The sequence below is a fragment of the Lonchura striata genome, chromosome 1 (genome assembly GCF_046129695.1).
Source record: "Lonchura striata isolate bLonStr1 chromosome 1, bLonStr1.mat, whole genome shotgun sequence".
Taxonomy (NCBI): domain Eukaryota; kingdom Metazoa; phylum Chordata; class Aves; order Passeriformes; family Estrildidae; genus Lonchura; species Lonchura striata.
The window spans coordinates 61232711-61250546 of NC_134603.1; the positions used below are offsets into that span (position 1 = coordinate 61232711).

General features: G+C 37.3%; 1 protein-coding gene across 3 annotated transcripts in view; it reads left to right on the top strand.

Annotated features, from left to right (window-relative positions):
• Window positions 1-17819, top strand: part of LOC110469698 (uncharacterized) — a 29398-nt gene extending 11579 nt beyond the window's left edge. For all 3 annotated transcript variants that reach the window (XM_021528704.2, XM_077784790.1, XM_021528705.2), the window contains 12 exons: window positions 1451-1501; window positions 3367-3444; window positions 6243-6379; window positions 6958-7077; window positions 7621-7651; window positions 9584-9605; window positions 10124-10148; window positions 11354-11392; window positions 12513-12614; window positions 13710-13815; window positions 14223-15116; window positions 15881-17819. In XM_021528704.2, the coding sequence (XP_021384379.2) occupies window positions 1451-1501; window positions 3367-3444; window positions 6243-6379; window positions 6958-7077; window positions 7621-7651; window positions 9584-9605; window positions 10124-10148; window positions 11354-11392; window positions 12513-12614; window positions 13710-13815; window positions 14223-15116; window positions 15881-15936 (1661 nt within the window). In that variant the 3' untranslated portion in view covers window positions 15937-17819. The remainder of the gene's footprint in view (window positions 1-1450; window positions 1502-3366; window positions 3445-6242; window positions 6380-6957; window positions 7078-7620; window positions 7652-9583; window positions 9606-10123; window positions 10149-11353; window positions 11393-12512; window positions 12615-13709; window positions 13816-14222; window positions 15117-15880) is intronic.
• The last annotated feature ends 17 nt before the right edge of the window (window positions 17820-17836 follow it).

The following is a 17836-nucleotide window of genomic DNA, read 5'->3' on the forward strand; positions in this document are numbered from 1 at the left end:
ATTTGGTTTTGAGATGTTTAAGAAATATATTATTGATAACATTACAGAGCCATGTGGCTAGTAAATGTGAATTAATTGTTAGCCTGGAAAAACCTGTTGCTGAATGGGAGAGTCTTCAAGACCAAAACTGCTTTGTTAAACATCTGTGGGCAGCAATGGTCTTTACTTAATGCGTTTTCTTTATTTTAATTTAAAAAAATTCAATCCCCCAATCTGTTCCTATTGGTGATAGCAGCAGCTACGACTTGATTTTTAACTTGACCATATTGGTAAACTCCAACCGTGTTAAGGCAGAACGTGCTGAGAGCTGCTTCTGGTGCAATTCTCTTTGTAAATTCACTTTGTTACTAGAAGTAAACTAAATAAAGCACTTTTTCACATATGCCTATTCATATTATTCATATCTTATAGCATTTGGCCATGTTGTCTGCACGTGCTGCACCCAGAACCTTAAATTCAGCTTCAGACACTAATTGAACAATTCTGATGTTAAATAATTGTTATACTTGCAAAATGCCTGGGGATCTTCTTGCTACTGTCTTGATAGTTTGAAGCTTTTAAATGAAAAATATGCATAATTTATTTTAAGGAATTAATGGACATATGCTTTCCCATACCCCTTCCTTATGTTAATACTGGAGAGTTGTTTGCAAAATGTTTGTAGCCTTGATTTTATTTGATTTCCAGCTTTGATACCTATAGCTTAATTCCTTGTCTTATGCAGAAAGAGGAAAAAAAATATGTATGCAACATGACTGTAGAAGAGTTTTTTACTTCAAATTAGGAATTACGTGTACAAATAATTAATAATTTAACTTTCCCTTTTTCCATCAAATGAGTATTAATAAATCACCTTATTTTAATCTTGATTGTTGTGACTTACAAAATATTGACAACGTCATTAAAGCACAGTGGGTTGTGTGTTTATGGATTTGAGGGAGAGAGGGGCAAGGGAAAAATTCCAACAGGAGTGTAAGTGCACACCTTAACATTCACTTTGAAGCTCTGAGTGGTTAGGAATAGATACTCACCCCTTTGTAAAAGAGGATGTAGTTTAATGACTATATTAATTGTGTCTCGGACTGTGATTAGGCTCTGAATGTTTAGACCAGAAGCTTTTGTTGGATATGTGGAACATAGATTGATTATTGAATATGATACTGAATAGTTAAAATAATGAAAATAAGTATCCAATATGAAAAGCACTTAAAAATCAAATTCTAGTTTCTGTAACATTTGTGTGTTTGGTATTTTGTGTTGATGGAGAAGAGGAGTGGAATGGGAGACTTAGAGCAATGAAGTTAAAAAAAGAAAACTGTCAATACTGAGCTTATATTAAACTGCAGAATGAAGATAACTGTTCAATTCTGTAGTATGTTTTAAATATCTACTAAGTACTTAATAAAAGCAAATAATAAGAAGTAAACTGACTGTCAAACTCTTGTCCTAGGTTCTTCAGCTCTAATCCAAGTTCCAATGAAGTACCGAGTGCTCAGACCAGGTATCTGGATATAAATGGTGCTTTTTTCAGATGCAACTTTGAAATCAGTGGTTTTATTCCAATGGTGACAAAAGCTGGTGTTTTTATTATGGTCTGAAGCAATGCAAGCTGCCAGACATTAGAACCATTGCTTTTCTTCTGTGCACTGGTTAATTTATGTAAAAAAAGATCTTAGGAGAATATGAAGTTACAAGTATTTTACAGAAAGACTTTCAAACTTGAGATATAGACATAGTTTCTGTCTTCGTGGTTACCTGTAAATATCATAGTGAATCAAGCTAGTGTTTTTTTTGTTGGTGAAGTTTTCAATTAAAAAATTTGCAGCATGCTCAGAGTGCAGTAAAGTATGACAAACCGAAAGCATATAAACCAAGAGCAGCACGGGTTGGTTGCTGTTATGATAATAAGATGAGTATTTAGTAGTATGTTAGGAAACAAGAAGAAATTGGCCATTACCTTGACAAGACCGTTAACCTTTTTCTGTGTGCATCTTTCTGTATTAAGTCCAAAAGATCACGTACCTTTGTCTGTCAGCTTGGGAATAACCAGCTCACACTGAGCTGCTGCACAGGCACACAGTTGCATGCATTTAAGTGTTGATAAAAGTCTGTGGAGATAAATTACGTGGTATCAGCTTGTTACATGTTGACTCTCTCACGGGCTACTGCTGCATGTCACCTCAGGTGAAAAAAACCTCAACCATAGCATTCAAGGATTTTAAGAAGACTTTGAACTTTTGGTGAAAGTGGGCCATATTGTTGCTGTGGCAGGAGGTGTCCCACAAGATATTTTGTAGCACTGTTTTTCATCTAAGTGCAACTGAAGTTTTTCTTTGTGTGCAGTTCTGCAGTTTGACTTGATGGCACACAGGCACATTTCTAATGCCATGAATATTTAAGAATGAATATGGAATTCCCTCTTCTTGTGAAGTTGTGGTTGGGGTTTTTTTAGCCATAACCTGACATCCTAGTGGGAAAGAATACAGTAACAGTTCCATGATTTTGGTATTTCTAATTGTTTGCTCTTATTTGAAGAAACTAGAAGTGTTAATTACTCTTATGTAATTTACTGGTCAGTTATATGTAATTAGGTAGATGAATTCTAGTTCTGCACTTTTTTTGCAGATTGAAAATACATTTTTTAACACTTTCTCATGGTCTTTTATAATGCCCAACATTTGAGTAGATTTAATGTCTCTTTAAGATTGTGTTGCAGATACATTTTGCTGAACTCTGCTGGTGTTCTAAGCTGAGCAGGAATGGTTTAGAAGTGTTTTAGGCAGAGCAAAAAACAGATTATTATAACTCAGTGAGGAGCAAGCTAGAACCTTGATTGAAACATTGCTAGTTCGGACTCGGGAATATACTGACTGTGTCTGTGCAGCCTTTGGGCTGCCCAGAGCTCAAAAGGTATTTGCCATGTTACTGAAGATTGTGTTCCTTGTTAGCTTTAAGGCAGTATATAATTCTTGACAGGCAACCCCAAAATGCTGTATGAGTGTTAGGGTTTTAGGGGAGGAGGAGGTTGGTGGATTTTCTTTTTTTCATGAGAACTGACACAGTCATGTTCATGCTATGCATGTGAACTTGGTATCTTTCCTCAGTAAACTGAATTGTGTTAGAGGTCTTGTGTTCTTATTTGGTTCTTTTCTTGAAGACATTAAATCCTTTTGTATAAAATTGTTATGGAAAAGAAAGACTTTTTCTGTGGGGGACTGAGGTCTTGCTGATTTTCCTTACTCATTTCAGAGTGCAAATGAATTTTGTCACCATTAAAGTCTCCCATTAGAAACTCCTTTAAGATCATAGACATTATGTGTAAACTATATAATTGTAATGTCTCTTTATGTGTATTTTTTACTTCAGTGAAGAGATCATTCACAGGATACATAACCTGTCTGAAGGATTTTATGAATGATCCCAGAAGAGAAGAGCCTCTAATTGGTATGTTTTTTTCGTTTTATAAATTGTATGCCTTTGAATTTGTTACCAAATAGCTTTCTTTTGAAACAAAAAGTGGGATTTTAGTTACTGTTTCATTTTCTGTAAATGTATTTAATAACTTACCTATCTCATACCATTTTAATTTTAGTCTATTGCACTGGGTATTATAAAGGCCTCCTTAACTGTTAACTTGTTCCTGAAGGAGCCATCTAACTGAAGAAGCTTTTTCCAGATCACAGAATGGTTGAGGTTGGGAGGGGCCTATGCTGATCTTAACCCCTGCTCAAGTCCCAGAGGAGGTTGTCTAGGACCATGTCTAGATAGCTTTTGGAAATCTCCAGGGTGAAAAACTACAATCTCTCAGGGAAATTATTCCAGTGCTCAATCACATGCAGTCAGAATGTGTTTCCTGATGTTCAGACAGTATCTTCTGCTTCAGTTGTGCCATTACCTCCTGTCCTGATGCATGGGCACTACTGAAAACAGCTCTCTCTTTGCACCCTCACTTCAAGTATTTATACACAGTGATGAGATCTCTTGAGGCTGAGCAGTTCCAGCTTTTTCAGCCTTTTCTCATAGGAGAGATGCTCTAGTACCATTGTCATTTTCACGGCCCTTCATATGCCCATGTCTCTTGTACTGTGCAGTCCAGAACTTGACACAGCATTCCAGGAATGACCCTACTGGTGCTGAGTGGAGCCTGCTGTGAGCATTTCTCCTTATGCGGCCCAGGATACCATCAGCCTTTGCTGGCTCATCTTCAGCTTGGTGTCCACTAAGTCTTTTCCGGCCAGTGTGCTTCCTGGCTAGCCAGCCCCCAGCATGTCCTGGTGCCTGGGCTTGTTCTTCTCTGGCTGCAGGACTTGGCACTTCCCCTTGTTGATCTGCCTGAGCTTCCTGTCAGCCCAGCTCCAGCCACTCAGGGTCCCACTGGATGGTAGCACAACCCTCTGGTGTATCTGCATCCCTCCCAGTTACGTGTCATCATCAGACTTGCTGAGGTCATGCTCTGCATCATCATCCAGATAATTAATGAAGGTTTTGAACAGGACTGGATTCAGTACTGACTCCTGTGGTGCACTGCTACCTTCTGGCCTTGTCCTCCAACTGGACTTCATGCCACTGGCGACTTGTCATCAGTCGTGGTTCTTTGTGACTGTCCGTTTGGTGGGATATACAGATGTTTCTACTTTGTGAGATATTTTTCCTCACTGTCCTTGGCTGTACAGAAAGTAGTGAGATTAATTTTAATGCTTTCTTTCTAAGTGCTAGGTTAGGCAGCCCTTAGGAGAGAAGCAAGGCTGCTTGTCAGTGGCCTTAGTGTTCCAAGTGTGTCATGGTGCCCTAGAGAAATAGGTTCTCTGATGAAGACCTAAGTAGCAAATTTCCTAGTATTAGTAGAAAATTTCTCTGTTTAGTGTATTGTCCTGTAGTTACTCCACATAATAAATTGCTAGGCTTTTTAACATGACTACTTTCCTATCAGCATTTGTAATAGAAAACACTTGGGTTGCAAGAACACTTTTAGTTCATTTGGTGATAGTTTATTTTCAGAGTTAAGATTTATCAGAATGATACTGTAGCAGGTCTGAGATGGAGTTGAATTTCTTCATAGCCACGTGTATATTTTGGATTTGTGACTGAAGCAGTTTTAATGACAGCCCAGTGGTTTTTCCTGTTGCTGAGCAGTGCACCTACATCAAGACTATTTTTTTATTCTGGGTTCTCAGCCAGGGTGGGCAAGAAACTGGGAAGTGGTACATCCAGGACACTTGACCCAAAGTGGCACAAAAGAGTCTGTACCACATAATGTTATGCTCAGTAATCACAGTTGAGGTAAGGAAAGAAAAAAAGGGGGGAAGCAAGGTTTAACTTCCAAGGTGGCTGTTCAGAGACTGGGCAGGTATTGGTCTGCTTGTGGGGAAATGAGTGATGAATTTTTGCATGTTGGTTGGTTTTGGGGTTTTTTTACCTCTCTTTCCTTAACTTATTACACTGTCTTTAAGTCTATGAGTTTTGTTGCTTTTGTTCTTGCTGTGTTCTCCCCCGCCTGCTGAGGGGTGTGGATGTGAGTGTCCAAGCAGCTATGTGGTTCTTGGCTGCTGGCTGGGATCAACCCATCACAAATAGAGAGTACTGTAAATTATGACATATAGGAACAGCTGCAAGATTTTCCTACTTGTTTTAAACTGCTTTTAAATTTATTGTGTTCAAGCTTTTCAGAATAAAACTTTTCATGCTAGGTAAGAAGCCTCAAACTTGAAGGTTTCTGAATACTTTAAAGGGATTGTCTCAGTAATTTCTAGGAAAAATGAAGTATATTCCCATTTTCATTCTTGTGATTCTTAAAAGTTTATGGAACATTTTCAGATTATGAAAGATTCAGTTTTGTGAAGTGATTAATGTCCTTTCTACATCTGCTTTTACTCGGATACTGTCCAAAAATTGTTTGACTAAGTATTTTAAATGCAGTTTTTAAATCTAGACATTTGTTGGTCATTTTCTATTCTCATTCTCATTCTTAGTTTCTTGAAAAAATGTCCCAGACATTGGTGGGCTTTGAAATCTGCCATAGATGGTGTATTTCTTCTCAGAATAAGATATTGGAAAGAGATAAATGTAGCTGATTGGGTAATAAGTCCAAATAAGTGTTGAAGGGATCCTGAAGGAGTATCAAATTTTGGAAATTGAATAATTTAATACATTAATTTTGAATTTGATGAGCAGCATTGAAAAGAATACATTTGTTTTAGTAGTCTGTAGTAAAATAGAGATATTTGTAACTCTTTCACTTACAGGTTTAGAACATGTGGTTGAAATCAGATTTGAAGGAAGAAGAGAGCCACGTTACGAGTGCAGGCTGTGTGGGTGTAATTCAGAGGTGGCACCTATGATAGAACATCTTAGTGGATATAAACACAGAAGAGAATACATTGTGAGTAATTTTGGTGCATTTTGATCAAAATTTCTTTATGATACTCCCCTTCTATTTTTTTTTTCTAAATAATTAGATAGTTTGACGTTTAAAACCCATAAGATAAATTGCCAGTGCCTGTATAGTTGACTCTCTCTGGGTCAGGCCAGCATGAAGAGCTCTGATGCTGTGGGCTGTTGAGGCATTGGAGTCCAGGGCTGCCTGTCTGTTTCTGCTTTGCAGTCTGTTCCTAAGTATTTAGATTGCTTTTAGGATCAGGTTCTAAAAACAATGTGATTTTATTTTTCCCCAGCATGTCCATAGCATTGCTGGATTTGGCACAGAGGGCGTTTCCTTTTGGTAGCAAGCTTTGCATGGTATCCATTTTTTGTTTTGAAGACTATGAAGACTATGTAGACTATGTTAGTAGCTCTAAAATTCGATTAGATATGTTGCAGAGAAGAAATTAGTTAATAATATTCAAATCAATGTTTACCAGTCTTTTGGAAGCTTTTCCAGAAGATGAAATATGTAAATTTTTTAATATTGTGATAAATTTTTATATTAACCTTTTCAAGCTGGTTTTTTTTTTTTAACAGTCCAAAGAATTTCCAGATAAAATGAGGAGAAAACCAACAGATGTAAGAGAATACAAAGTCTCGTTTTTTAGACGGCTAGCCGGAGAACTAGAGAAGAGTGAAGGATTAAAAATGTATCAGGTAATTGGAAGTAAATGTTAAGTATCTGTTAATGTGTCTTTTATTAGTGCATTTATGTTTAATAGAGTAAATTTTAAAAGTACTGCTGGCAAAGCCTGTTAAATTTTCTGTGTGTTTCTAGGAAGTGCAGTAGTGAGTTGAACTAAGGCTTACCTTTAGGTTGCCCTGAAAGATCCAGGGAAAAGAACAGTAGTATTGAAATTAATCCGAAAAAAGCCAAAGCTTTATATTTTTAAGGTTTTAAATGTTTTAAATTGAAAATTGTTCAGTCTGAATTCAGTGATTCAGAAATTTTATTACTTAAACTTCAATAATTTTTAATGTTTGCAACTTAAATTTTCTCAGATGTAAGCAAATTGTTTCTCAAATTTCATTGATATTTACAGGAGTCTTTATCTGTGTGCGAGGAATTTAATTGAATTCAATTTAATTATATTGGCATAAATAAAAGTACTTGTTCCTTTCCTAAAGGCAGTTGCAGTAGAGACTGTTGTTATGAAATTTTAGTCAGAAAGTCTAATATGAAACTTTTTATATTTTTAGATGGAAGGTTACACAAGACCAGCTACCTCATGTAAGTCTGTGAATTTCTTTAATATAGTAGTTTTGATATAATTGATATTTGGCCTAATTTGACTTACTAGTTGAACTCTAAGGGTTTGACTGATGTAAAACATTTAACGTGTAATACCACAACATGTTTTTCAAAGATTTTTCTGGGTTTTGTGATTTTGAAATAAGGAAATTGCCGTACTTCCAGTCCTCCTTTGATTTTTTTAACTTCTGGGTTCTGGAGGTATTTATGGTAACTGCAATAATTTGATCATAAAGGAAGTAAAAAGGTAGGGAAAAGTGGTACTTGATGGCTTTCTCTGAATAAGCTGACAAAGTCTCCTCTACCTCATTTCCATCATCAGAAGACTTACATGCTAATCACTGGTGATAGTGGAAATTATCATTCTTTAGCAAATCCATTGAAACAAGTGATGAAAACCAAACCCACAAACATAAACCAAACATCTTCCTTCATCCAGTATGGCTGAGTTACATATTTTGTTACAGTAGGTGTGTTATAGATACTTAATGATGCCAATCTGGAGGAATACCTCCTTGCTACCTCTTAACCCTAGAGTTACTATCAGAAGGAAGGTGGGTTTGATTGAAGTGGGTGAAGGTTGCACAGATCAACAGACTTTGTCAGCGTGAATCCTTTTTTTTTTTTTTCCCTTTTTTTTTTTCCTTCTTTTTATTTCTCACTGGTGGCTTCTGTGCCTTGTACTTTTGAATATTAGTCTGCAAAACAAGGTGGCAGAAATCTTTTTTGTTTCTGTGTCTCTTGTGAAGAAGAGGGAATGTCACCCTGGTAATTAGCTGAGTAATTTTCAGTTCAGAGTAAACTGACATCAGTCAAGTCAGCAGACTTCTGTAGAAGTGGAAGACATCATCAAATATCAATTTGGAACATCAAAAAGAGTGATCCCACACAGATCATATCCTGTCCAACAGGATATGAACTCTGAAAAAATGGACAAGAGGGAAGTTACCTGCAAAAGCGTTGTGTCTTTCGATATAAAGGTGTACTCTGGTTAGGTGATAAGGTCATCATCAAGTGAATTCCAAAAAAAAAACCTTCTGGTTATTTAGAAGAAAATCATGGTTACTGTGTTAGCAGCAGTAAGTAACTTTAGACTAGATCATGTTGGCAAATGTCAAAACTCTCCTGACAGTGAGAATGAGTTTGGGGATATAATTAAGAAAGGCCACTAGTACACAGGTATGAGTGTGCCAAGTAACTAAATGGACATTAACAGCTTCATAGCATGTGTTAACCGTGTTAATGGGAGCTGGCTAACATGGCAACACAGGTCTTTTGGCCTTGTCTTGGTAGGGCCAAAGATGTCACTTGTCCAGAGAACTATTACACATTCTGTTGCATATCCTGGAACACAATGCTTAAGGAAGTGATAAGTTATGTACCATGCAGTAGCTGGTTCTCTGAATCATAGTTAGACTGCCTTGTTTTGCTGAGCTTTCCTTCCCTCTCTCTTCATGCTTATACACTGATAGAGATGACATGATCAGACATTCCAACCTCTATAACTTCTTGTTGGAAATTTAGCTATTGTATGTACAGCTGTTAGGTTCACTGGTATTTACTTGGAAAAAACCCATATGCATACCTTGTATCTTTTTTTCATGGAGGAGACAGGCCCACCTCAGTTTATTCCATACAGCCTTCTTGTGTGGGATTCAGCTGCCTGAACATAGATGCTTGTAGGGTACCCTGCAAAGCCTTTAGGGCACAGGTCTCCCACAGACTATCTATCCAGCAAGGATGCCTGCTGGTTTTTAAGATAGTGTGTGCCATTTGCTGCTGAATCCTGCTCTTTACAGAAACTGCAGCTACATCATGGCCAGTAACTATTCTGTTTGTCTAATGCTTCTGTCACAGTAATACAGTGCAAACCTTGTGATGTTGCTAATAATTCTTTTTCTCATTTTATAGCCCCACTGAAGAAGAAAGCAAGGTGAGAGTACTGTCTGCACAGGAGAATCAAAAGAGACTCTTAAATCTGTTTTCCTGTATCAAATATCATATGGGAAAGTATTTTATATTGTCTTTCCACTATAATTACTCCTCTTCTGTAAATTGTTCCTTTTTGTCTGTGAGGAGATAGCAGTTATGGCTTTTGAAATACTGCACTCAAAAGGTAATTGCAATTGAAATTTCAAACTGTTTCCATTCTATGTGGGATGTCATTGGCTGATTAAGTTTTATAGCTGTTTATATAGGAAGAAAAAACCCAACTCACCATTATTTTAGTCACTTCCTTTAGCTGATTTGTAAACAAGTTCATCTGTGCTACTGGTCTCTTTGAGAGTCGGTCAGAATAAGGACATTTACAGCATATTTAAAACACTGTTATTTCTTAGAGAAAGATACCCAGTATTGGTAAGTGATAAAAATTTGGAAACTGAAATATTTTGAGAAAACCTAATGTTTTAGAATGCATATTAATACTGTAATTTCTTTTTTTTTTTTAAGGTGGGAAGATGATAATAAGCATGAGGTATGTAGAGGCAGTAATTCCACACAAGTGTTCACATGCCCACAAGTGTCTCATGTTGTAGCAGTTTCTTAATGCTTGTTTTTAATTTTTCTGGAAAATGCTTATTCTTTGGCTTCATTTAGTATTTTATTAATATTGTTGCAGAAGCAATTGATCTAATGAGTCAGAGGTTTTTGTTCATCACAGCAGAGGGGAACAGTACATTCACCTTAGCTCTCATAAATCCTGTTCAGAGCCACTGAATCTCAGAGGCAGTGTTTCCAGGCCAGGTCTCCCAGCCTGTGCTGCAGTCTCCCCTTCCCTCTTTTGTTCCTCTTCAGTTCAAGACTATTCTGTACTGAAAGTTTGGTTTAAATCTTGAGATATATCTAAAGATTTGCAATCCTTTTTTATAACTCAGAAGTGAAATTCAAAATGATCACTGAAGTATCTGTCCTGATTAGCTCTGGAGACAAACACTGAGAAGTGACTTGTTTTTTATCTTGGTGGAAGAGTTGGTTGTGTGAGCCTCAGGCTGGTCAGGTTCTATGCTAAATGCAGCTGAGCACTTGACTTTTTTAAACGTGATTTTGCCCCTGAGTTAGGAAAGGCTGGGAAAGATAGCTCCTGTAGGGTGTATGGCCTAGATGTGAAATGTGTTCTTCCAGGTATTGGAAGGAAAGCAGTTGTGTTGGTGTAGCTGCAACCTGAGGAGACCCTGGGGCTTATCCCCTAGGTTAGGGAGACACAAGAAGCTGCCCTCAAAAAGCTGTTAAGACCCCATTGTCTCCTTCCTCTGTTCCTATGTCCCTAAACCACTCCCTGTCTATTCCCCAATTGGCCCTGGTCTTTGTACTGCCCTGAGACCAGGGTTACCCCCTGCCCCTTGGGAGAGAGAAACCTGCAGTCTCCCATGAGTGTGCCTGGGACTCTGAACATCTTACTAGGTTGCTGAATTAAACATCTGTGGATATTATGCAAAGGCCTTTTTTGCTTCCTTCCCTGGACTTTACTAGTGGCCATTCTGGCTGCAACAGCTACCAAACTGATACTCAGCATCTAAGGTTATATGTTTATGGCTACGACCTAAAATTATATATTTTCTTTATGTTGACTTTTGTTGCTGGATAAAAGATTAAAATGTCTGATTCTGTACAAGATGATGCAACAACTGTAGTAAAATTCAGTCTTTTAAATGTTTTTTCCCCTATTCTACAATCTCACAGAACGATCCTGTTCGGAAACAGAAAGCTCTGGAGTTCTTGGTATGTATGTAAAATAATTGTGATGAGAGTTGTGATGTTTTACCAGTATGATGCAGTGAATATTGTTTGAAGGACCCTCTGATTACTGATCAAACTCATTTGACTGCAACATTAATTTCTTTTTTAGTGGACTCTGCCCTCAAAAGTTAGTGCAGCTGTAGCTCAGAGCAATTGGCTGGATTAAATGTGAGCTCTTAGCCTGTTCTGTGGATGACTCTCCCATTTGCTGAGGAGCCACCCTGACAAGCAGTGTTAATTAGCAGCACTGATGGTGCTCAAGTGCTGCTGGCTGCCCTTATCTAATGGGATTGTTGATAATGCTAAGCAAGAGGAGCCAGTCTGGTCTGGCTGCCAGAGAGAGCACAACTGCTGGTCTTGGAGTGATTGGGGAAGTTTTATCAGTTCTGTTGCTGTTGACAGTGGCATAGTAAGCCTCAGTTTGTCTTTTGAATTTATGAAAATACCTGACCATTTGTGTTCACTGTTTTACTCTGTGAAAGTCATGTTCTGTACCTAAGACAATTGGAAAATTTCATTTGAATTTGAATTGTGTTTATGAACCAAAATCAGAAGTAGAATGTTTTGAAATGTGTGCTTCATATCTTCCACACTATGGTTACTTGTGACTTCAGAAAGAGAGAGAGAAAAAACAAGTCTAAGGCATAATCAGTAAACTACAAAAAAACTTGGTAGTTAATTGACTTTTATGTACAGGAATCACAGCTATTCCTTAAAAAAACTGCCTATATTCTTTTAACTTACTGTAATCACTTATAAATTCATTCACTTAGTAATCTGCATGAAGCTTATTTTTTATTCAATTTTCTACACAGATAATATAAATTTAGGACTTGTGCCCTTCTCTGTCTGCAACAAAATATTTATGGACTCGACAGTACAGGAGTGGCACAGAAATCCAAGTTTACATTTTACCTTTTATCAGGCCATAATTATGCTCCCAATTTTATTTTTTATATTTTTGTATACATTTATCATACATGCCATATGTTAACCAATAGTATAAATTTGGTTATGCAAAAATTGAAGTATAACTTTGATGTGTTTGTATATTTGACCCTTTGGCATCCTAGTGACCAATTCTAACCATGTTTATTCACAGGAGACTTTTCACATCACCTCAGACTCAGAAGCAACACTTGTTGTTCGCCTTACACAGGGACTCATGGAGGCTTTGAAGGCCTTTTGTGAAAAGAAAGCAGCAGTAAGTAACTTAATCTTGTCCAGAATTGTTTTACCATTCTGGAAAGGAGTGGTTAAACTCACTGTGGTAACACCCTGGCAACCTGTAACAGTTCAGGCATGGGTCAAAACCTCCATTTAAATGTACTTCAATTTTCTTTTCTTACAATTTCTAAGTAACAAAGGTATTAATTACATAGCACATTTCTCTTAGTATTCCATCATCATGTATCTATTTTGGCTTTTTTTTTTTTTTTGTGTGTGTGTGTGTTCTGTTCTGGGCACTATTTTGCTTCTTGATGACAGGTTGTCATCCTTTTTGTGGTGGTCCCTTGCTTCTTTGTTTTTGTTCTAAGATCGGTGAGGCTTTAAGTGCCACCCAAATGTTCCACTTTTTTTCATATGTGGGCCTTTGGGTAGGTCTGTCTGTCTCGTAACTTGTAGCTTTGCTTTCAGTTGAGAGTTTTAATCTGTTAAGATTAGACAAGATGTTCTTGACTATCTGTTGGTCCATGCAAACCTCCATATTTTCTTTGCAAAGAGGTTGACTATCTGTGGAAAAACGAATCTGAAGAAGTACCAGAATCTGTGAAAAAATGATTCATCACTAACAGCTACTGGTTCACAAAATTCAGGATGTGTTTTTTTCTGAAAGCTGTTTCAGACTGTTTTCTCAATTTTACGTTCCATGTCAGTTGAACTACAGTAACTGTCTCCATGCAAATGCTGCCAACACCACCAGTTAAATATTGTTTCTGTTGGTTAATCTCTCAGCTGGGCCTTCCATTCTGCATTTCCCAGATAGAGGCAGGATTTGCATATGCAGCAGTTTTATGTTTTAGCTAGGTGATGATAAGAGAGATGAGGCAATAAATTTGAAACAGGAGACATTGTCTTCACGAGAGCCCTCCTTCTGTTCTTAACACATATGTCTGCCAAATAACCCCGGAAAATAGTGGTGTAATGTGATAACAACACACCCCTCATATGGACTTTGCTATCACCTAAAATTGTACTCCACTAACTTTCTGTGGGAAATCTGTTGCTTTTTAGAATTTGTAAAGTTCTTAAATTCTTGCATTCACAAACAGACGTTCTGACCTTTTGCTTTACCTAGGATAATTACACCAACAGTATAGGCCCACTGATGTCAGTACCTCAAGATAAATTTCCAGAAAGGGAAGGTGTCCCAGAACACTATGGACCAGATGTAGAATACAAAGGTAATTCAGATTTTTTTCTACTAATTTGTTTACTCTGGAGCCTGCACAGATTGTGAAAATTTACTTTTATGGCCAGCCATAGTACTTCTTAGCTGGTGTACTGTGTGTCTTTGCCCTCTGAGTCAGTTCACAATAAAATTTTCTGGAGCTTTAATGACTTAACTGTCTGAAAACAGTGTCTCACTGAACAGTGTTATAGCAGTTAAGGTTATGGAAATTCAAGTAGTAACCCTTTTTGATCTGTTTACTATTAGAATTTTTGGGTGAAAAGATGCCAAACTCAGGTAGGACATAAAGGCAGGAAATGGGAAAAGAACAGAAGTACACATCATAAAATCTCAAAGTAGTTGTGTTTGCAGCTGGTATTTTAATAGTTTGCTAACTTTAAGTGCCCTTTATTTATTCAGGAAGTTCTGACTGGAATCAAGGTTTTTTGTCTCAGTATGAAGAGTATTCTGAAGGTGCTTCTTTTGTTCCTGCTCACTCAAACAGTTACCAAGATGGATCATCCTCCTGTCATCTGAGATCTGACAACTTTGCAAGCATGTCCCTATTCAGGGACTCTCCTGCTGTTGAGCCTGATATTCCTGCCAGTGGTGTCAGTGAATGGCTGAGACAGCTCAGAAACTCCATGCCGTGCACAAATATGGCTGCTGGGGCCACTTCATACCAGACCAGCCCAGTGAAGGAGTACTCAGCAGAATATATATCCAGTGATGTGCAAGGAAGTGAGCTCCGTGATAACAGACTCTCATTTGACAGAGAAAATACCAAATGGAGAAATCAACAAGCATGTACCAAAGCAAGGCATATAAGTGACCAAGAATTATCCTATCCCAATTCTTCTGCCTCATATCCTTCATCTACACAATTCTTTACAAACTATTCTTCACAAAACTATTCCGCTTACAAGAACTATGAGTCTGTGAATACTTGTACATCTTCTACAAATTCTGCTGTTTCAGGAAGAGGTGGCTCCAGGTGGCACCAGGACACTAGGTGGAATGAGTGGAATGAGGACTATAGGTGGAACGAGGACTCTAGCTGGAAGCAGGAATCTAGGTGTCAAGGATTCAGGTATCAGAAATCAGTCTACCAGAGAGACTGGAGTTCACATCAGGACTCATTTTCTGGCAGTGGTTCGTACCAAGATCACCAGCAGTTCAGAAGCTCTGAAGAGATGTTTGATAGAGTTGATACTGGTCTTGCTCCCAACACTGTGAACAAACTACTAGGAAAGGATGTACCAACAATGACCAGGATGCTCAAACAGCTGGCTCCATATTATCCAGCACTTCAAAGTAAGATGGTGATTGGTTTCCATCTTGTAAAATGAGTTACATCAGTGTGGTTGCTGTAACATAAGCAGAAGATTGCAGGTTGCAGAGATAGGATGAGCTCTTCAGGGGAGTTGAGCTCATTTTGCTCACATCTGTATCAGTTGAAGAAAAGCATTGTTTCCTCTCTGAGAACACTGTGCCTCTTGGCAACTAGATGGAGCAGTGAGTGGGAGATTTTGATAGTGCAAAACTTTCCTGAATTGAAAGGTGTGTCCTAGGTCATCTTTCTAACTAGCAGTTTGTATCGTGAGTTGTGCTGGTAGGTTTGCAGTGGTGGGAGAGGAATGTATTGGCACAAAGAAAAAAATATTTTAATGCATGCAGAACCAAACCTGAATGGCATTATAGCAGATAATCCAAATGAATCAAAACCCATTGGGATAACAAGAGAAATATTATCAGAAAGCTGGTTCATTAAGTGTCAATTTCCTTTTTCCAGTTACTGTAGAAATAGTCATTAATGTTGAGAATAGTGATACACTATTCAAAATGAGAGTTTCTCCTTTGGAAATGGATTATGAGAGGGATTTAAAGAGAAGTGGGTATATGCTCCTGCATAGCTGTCATTGGGCATGAGTTTGGACAAATGCAAACTATGCTTCTAGTACTAGAATTAGTTAATTAGGTAGCTACTTAACAGTAAAACTTTCATTTTCACATTCTCTATGCTGTATTATGGAAATGAGATAGAAGTAACTCTAAATGTTTTTATCTCCCCTTTCCAGAAGTAAATATTCAGACATTCGTCAATGTGCTAATAGAGGCTAGAGAGAAAGATTAAGGAGCAACAGCAGATGAACTGGAAACGGATGAAGAGATTTGAGAATCTCCATCACTTGCTATTCAGGAAAGAGACTGCATTTAACTGTGTTTGACTCGCTTGGGAGAGGTAAAGGGAGGTAGGGTTTAAGTTTTTAACGTGTGAAAAAATAGCTGGAACAGGAACTTGCACATAATGGGTGAACATACTATTTTGTTTAGGCTTTTTGTAATGTATTTGTTATATCTTAGTATATTTCAGAAAAAAGATTTTTTGTTATTTTTTGAAAATATGTTAAAATTACTCTGTCAGCAAAAAGTTAATAATCCTTTTAATACCCTTCTCAATTCAGAAAAGAAAGGTTTACTTTTATGCTACCAACTTAGGAAGAATATTAATTGAAAATACGGGTTTACTTTTTGTCACACAAATGTAATGCCAGTTCCATTAATATGAGGCTTTATAATTAGCATATTTTTAGAAATCGATACACTACATTTCTGTTTAGACAAAGAAAGGAGAATGTCACAGCATAGGTATTCTCTATCTTAATGTGATGCTATATGAGGAAAATGTAATTTATACTAGAGGACTGGTGTTTAACAGGGCATATCAGTTTCAATTTGCAGAGTAAGAAATGGTATGAAATATATGCAGATTTTTAATCATGTTGTTCAAAATGAAATAATTATAAATTATCCTAAAAACTCATTTGGTGGATAGACCCATGCTAAAATAAAAATTCTTGATTCTTTCTACTGGCAAAAGCACATTAAGAAATAGTAAAAACCCATAAGGCAGTCAGATAAAATAACAGGAAAAAAACCAAAATGTTGTACTGACTGAGTAGTACGTACCAGTTCATGAGATGTCTCAGAGCCACATGCTCATGAATGCCTGGCTTTAGATATCTGCTCTATGTAATTAAAACCAGCTTACATGGAGCTGAAGAAAAGAAGTAAAGTGAGACAGTTTACTCCCAAGTGTCTGTTTTCCTTTTCACTGCTGCATTGTGGACTATCATTTTTCTTCTCACCCATGCTGGAACTGTGTCTCTGTGCATTAAATACTTGTGCTGAAGCAGGGTTAGTCTTCACGAGCTGTCATAAAGCATTTTGGATCTTGTTACATAAATTATAATAAAAATTCAGCTCAAAATAATTTATTATTGAGCATGTAAACTCAATTCCGAGAAATTTTCCTTTTGTCACTGTTTTGTTTCTGCATCTTACAAGATCCACTTTCCTTTTTCTGTTCACTGCTCATACTTACTGTAGTGTTGGAGTGGTTTATAACGTCACACACCTCGTAGCTGTACCATATACTTCCATGCACTGAATTACATAGTCAACCTTCTTGCTTAGAAGGGAAAATTGTTTTTTCTACCACAGGTGTCTGCCAGAGTTTTGATTTACAAGTCTGTGGGATTGATTAGTTATTACATCTACATTTTAAAATTACCAGAAGTTTTTTACACAAATGTTACTAGCACAGCTTTTTTTCTCAAAGAAAGTGTAGTGCAACTAAAATTCTGAAACTGTAGAAAATAACATTGCTAGAAAATATTACTGCTGCAACTCTGTCAATTCAAGTTAAGACCTTTTCATTTGAGTCTGTTTCAGAGAACTCTTTTCACCATTTCTCACTCCCTTTTGGATTTTACTGCCATCACTGTATACGCCAGTGGCATTCAGGAGCTGGATGACCTCCACCCAGATTAGATGCTCTTTCCATCTACATGTTCTGTAATTTTTCTTTCTGGGCAACAGTTATTGTCCCTCCAGTTATTGTTATTGTTGTGCAGAGTCCTGCACTGGGGAAGTAGTTTCTTGCATTTGGAAATTGAGTTTGAGTAGTTACCAAATTAAGACAGCATTGATTTATTAAAGCTTTCCTGAACTGTAGAGTGCTGAGTACTTCT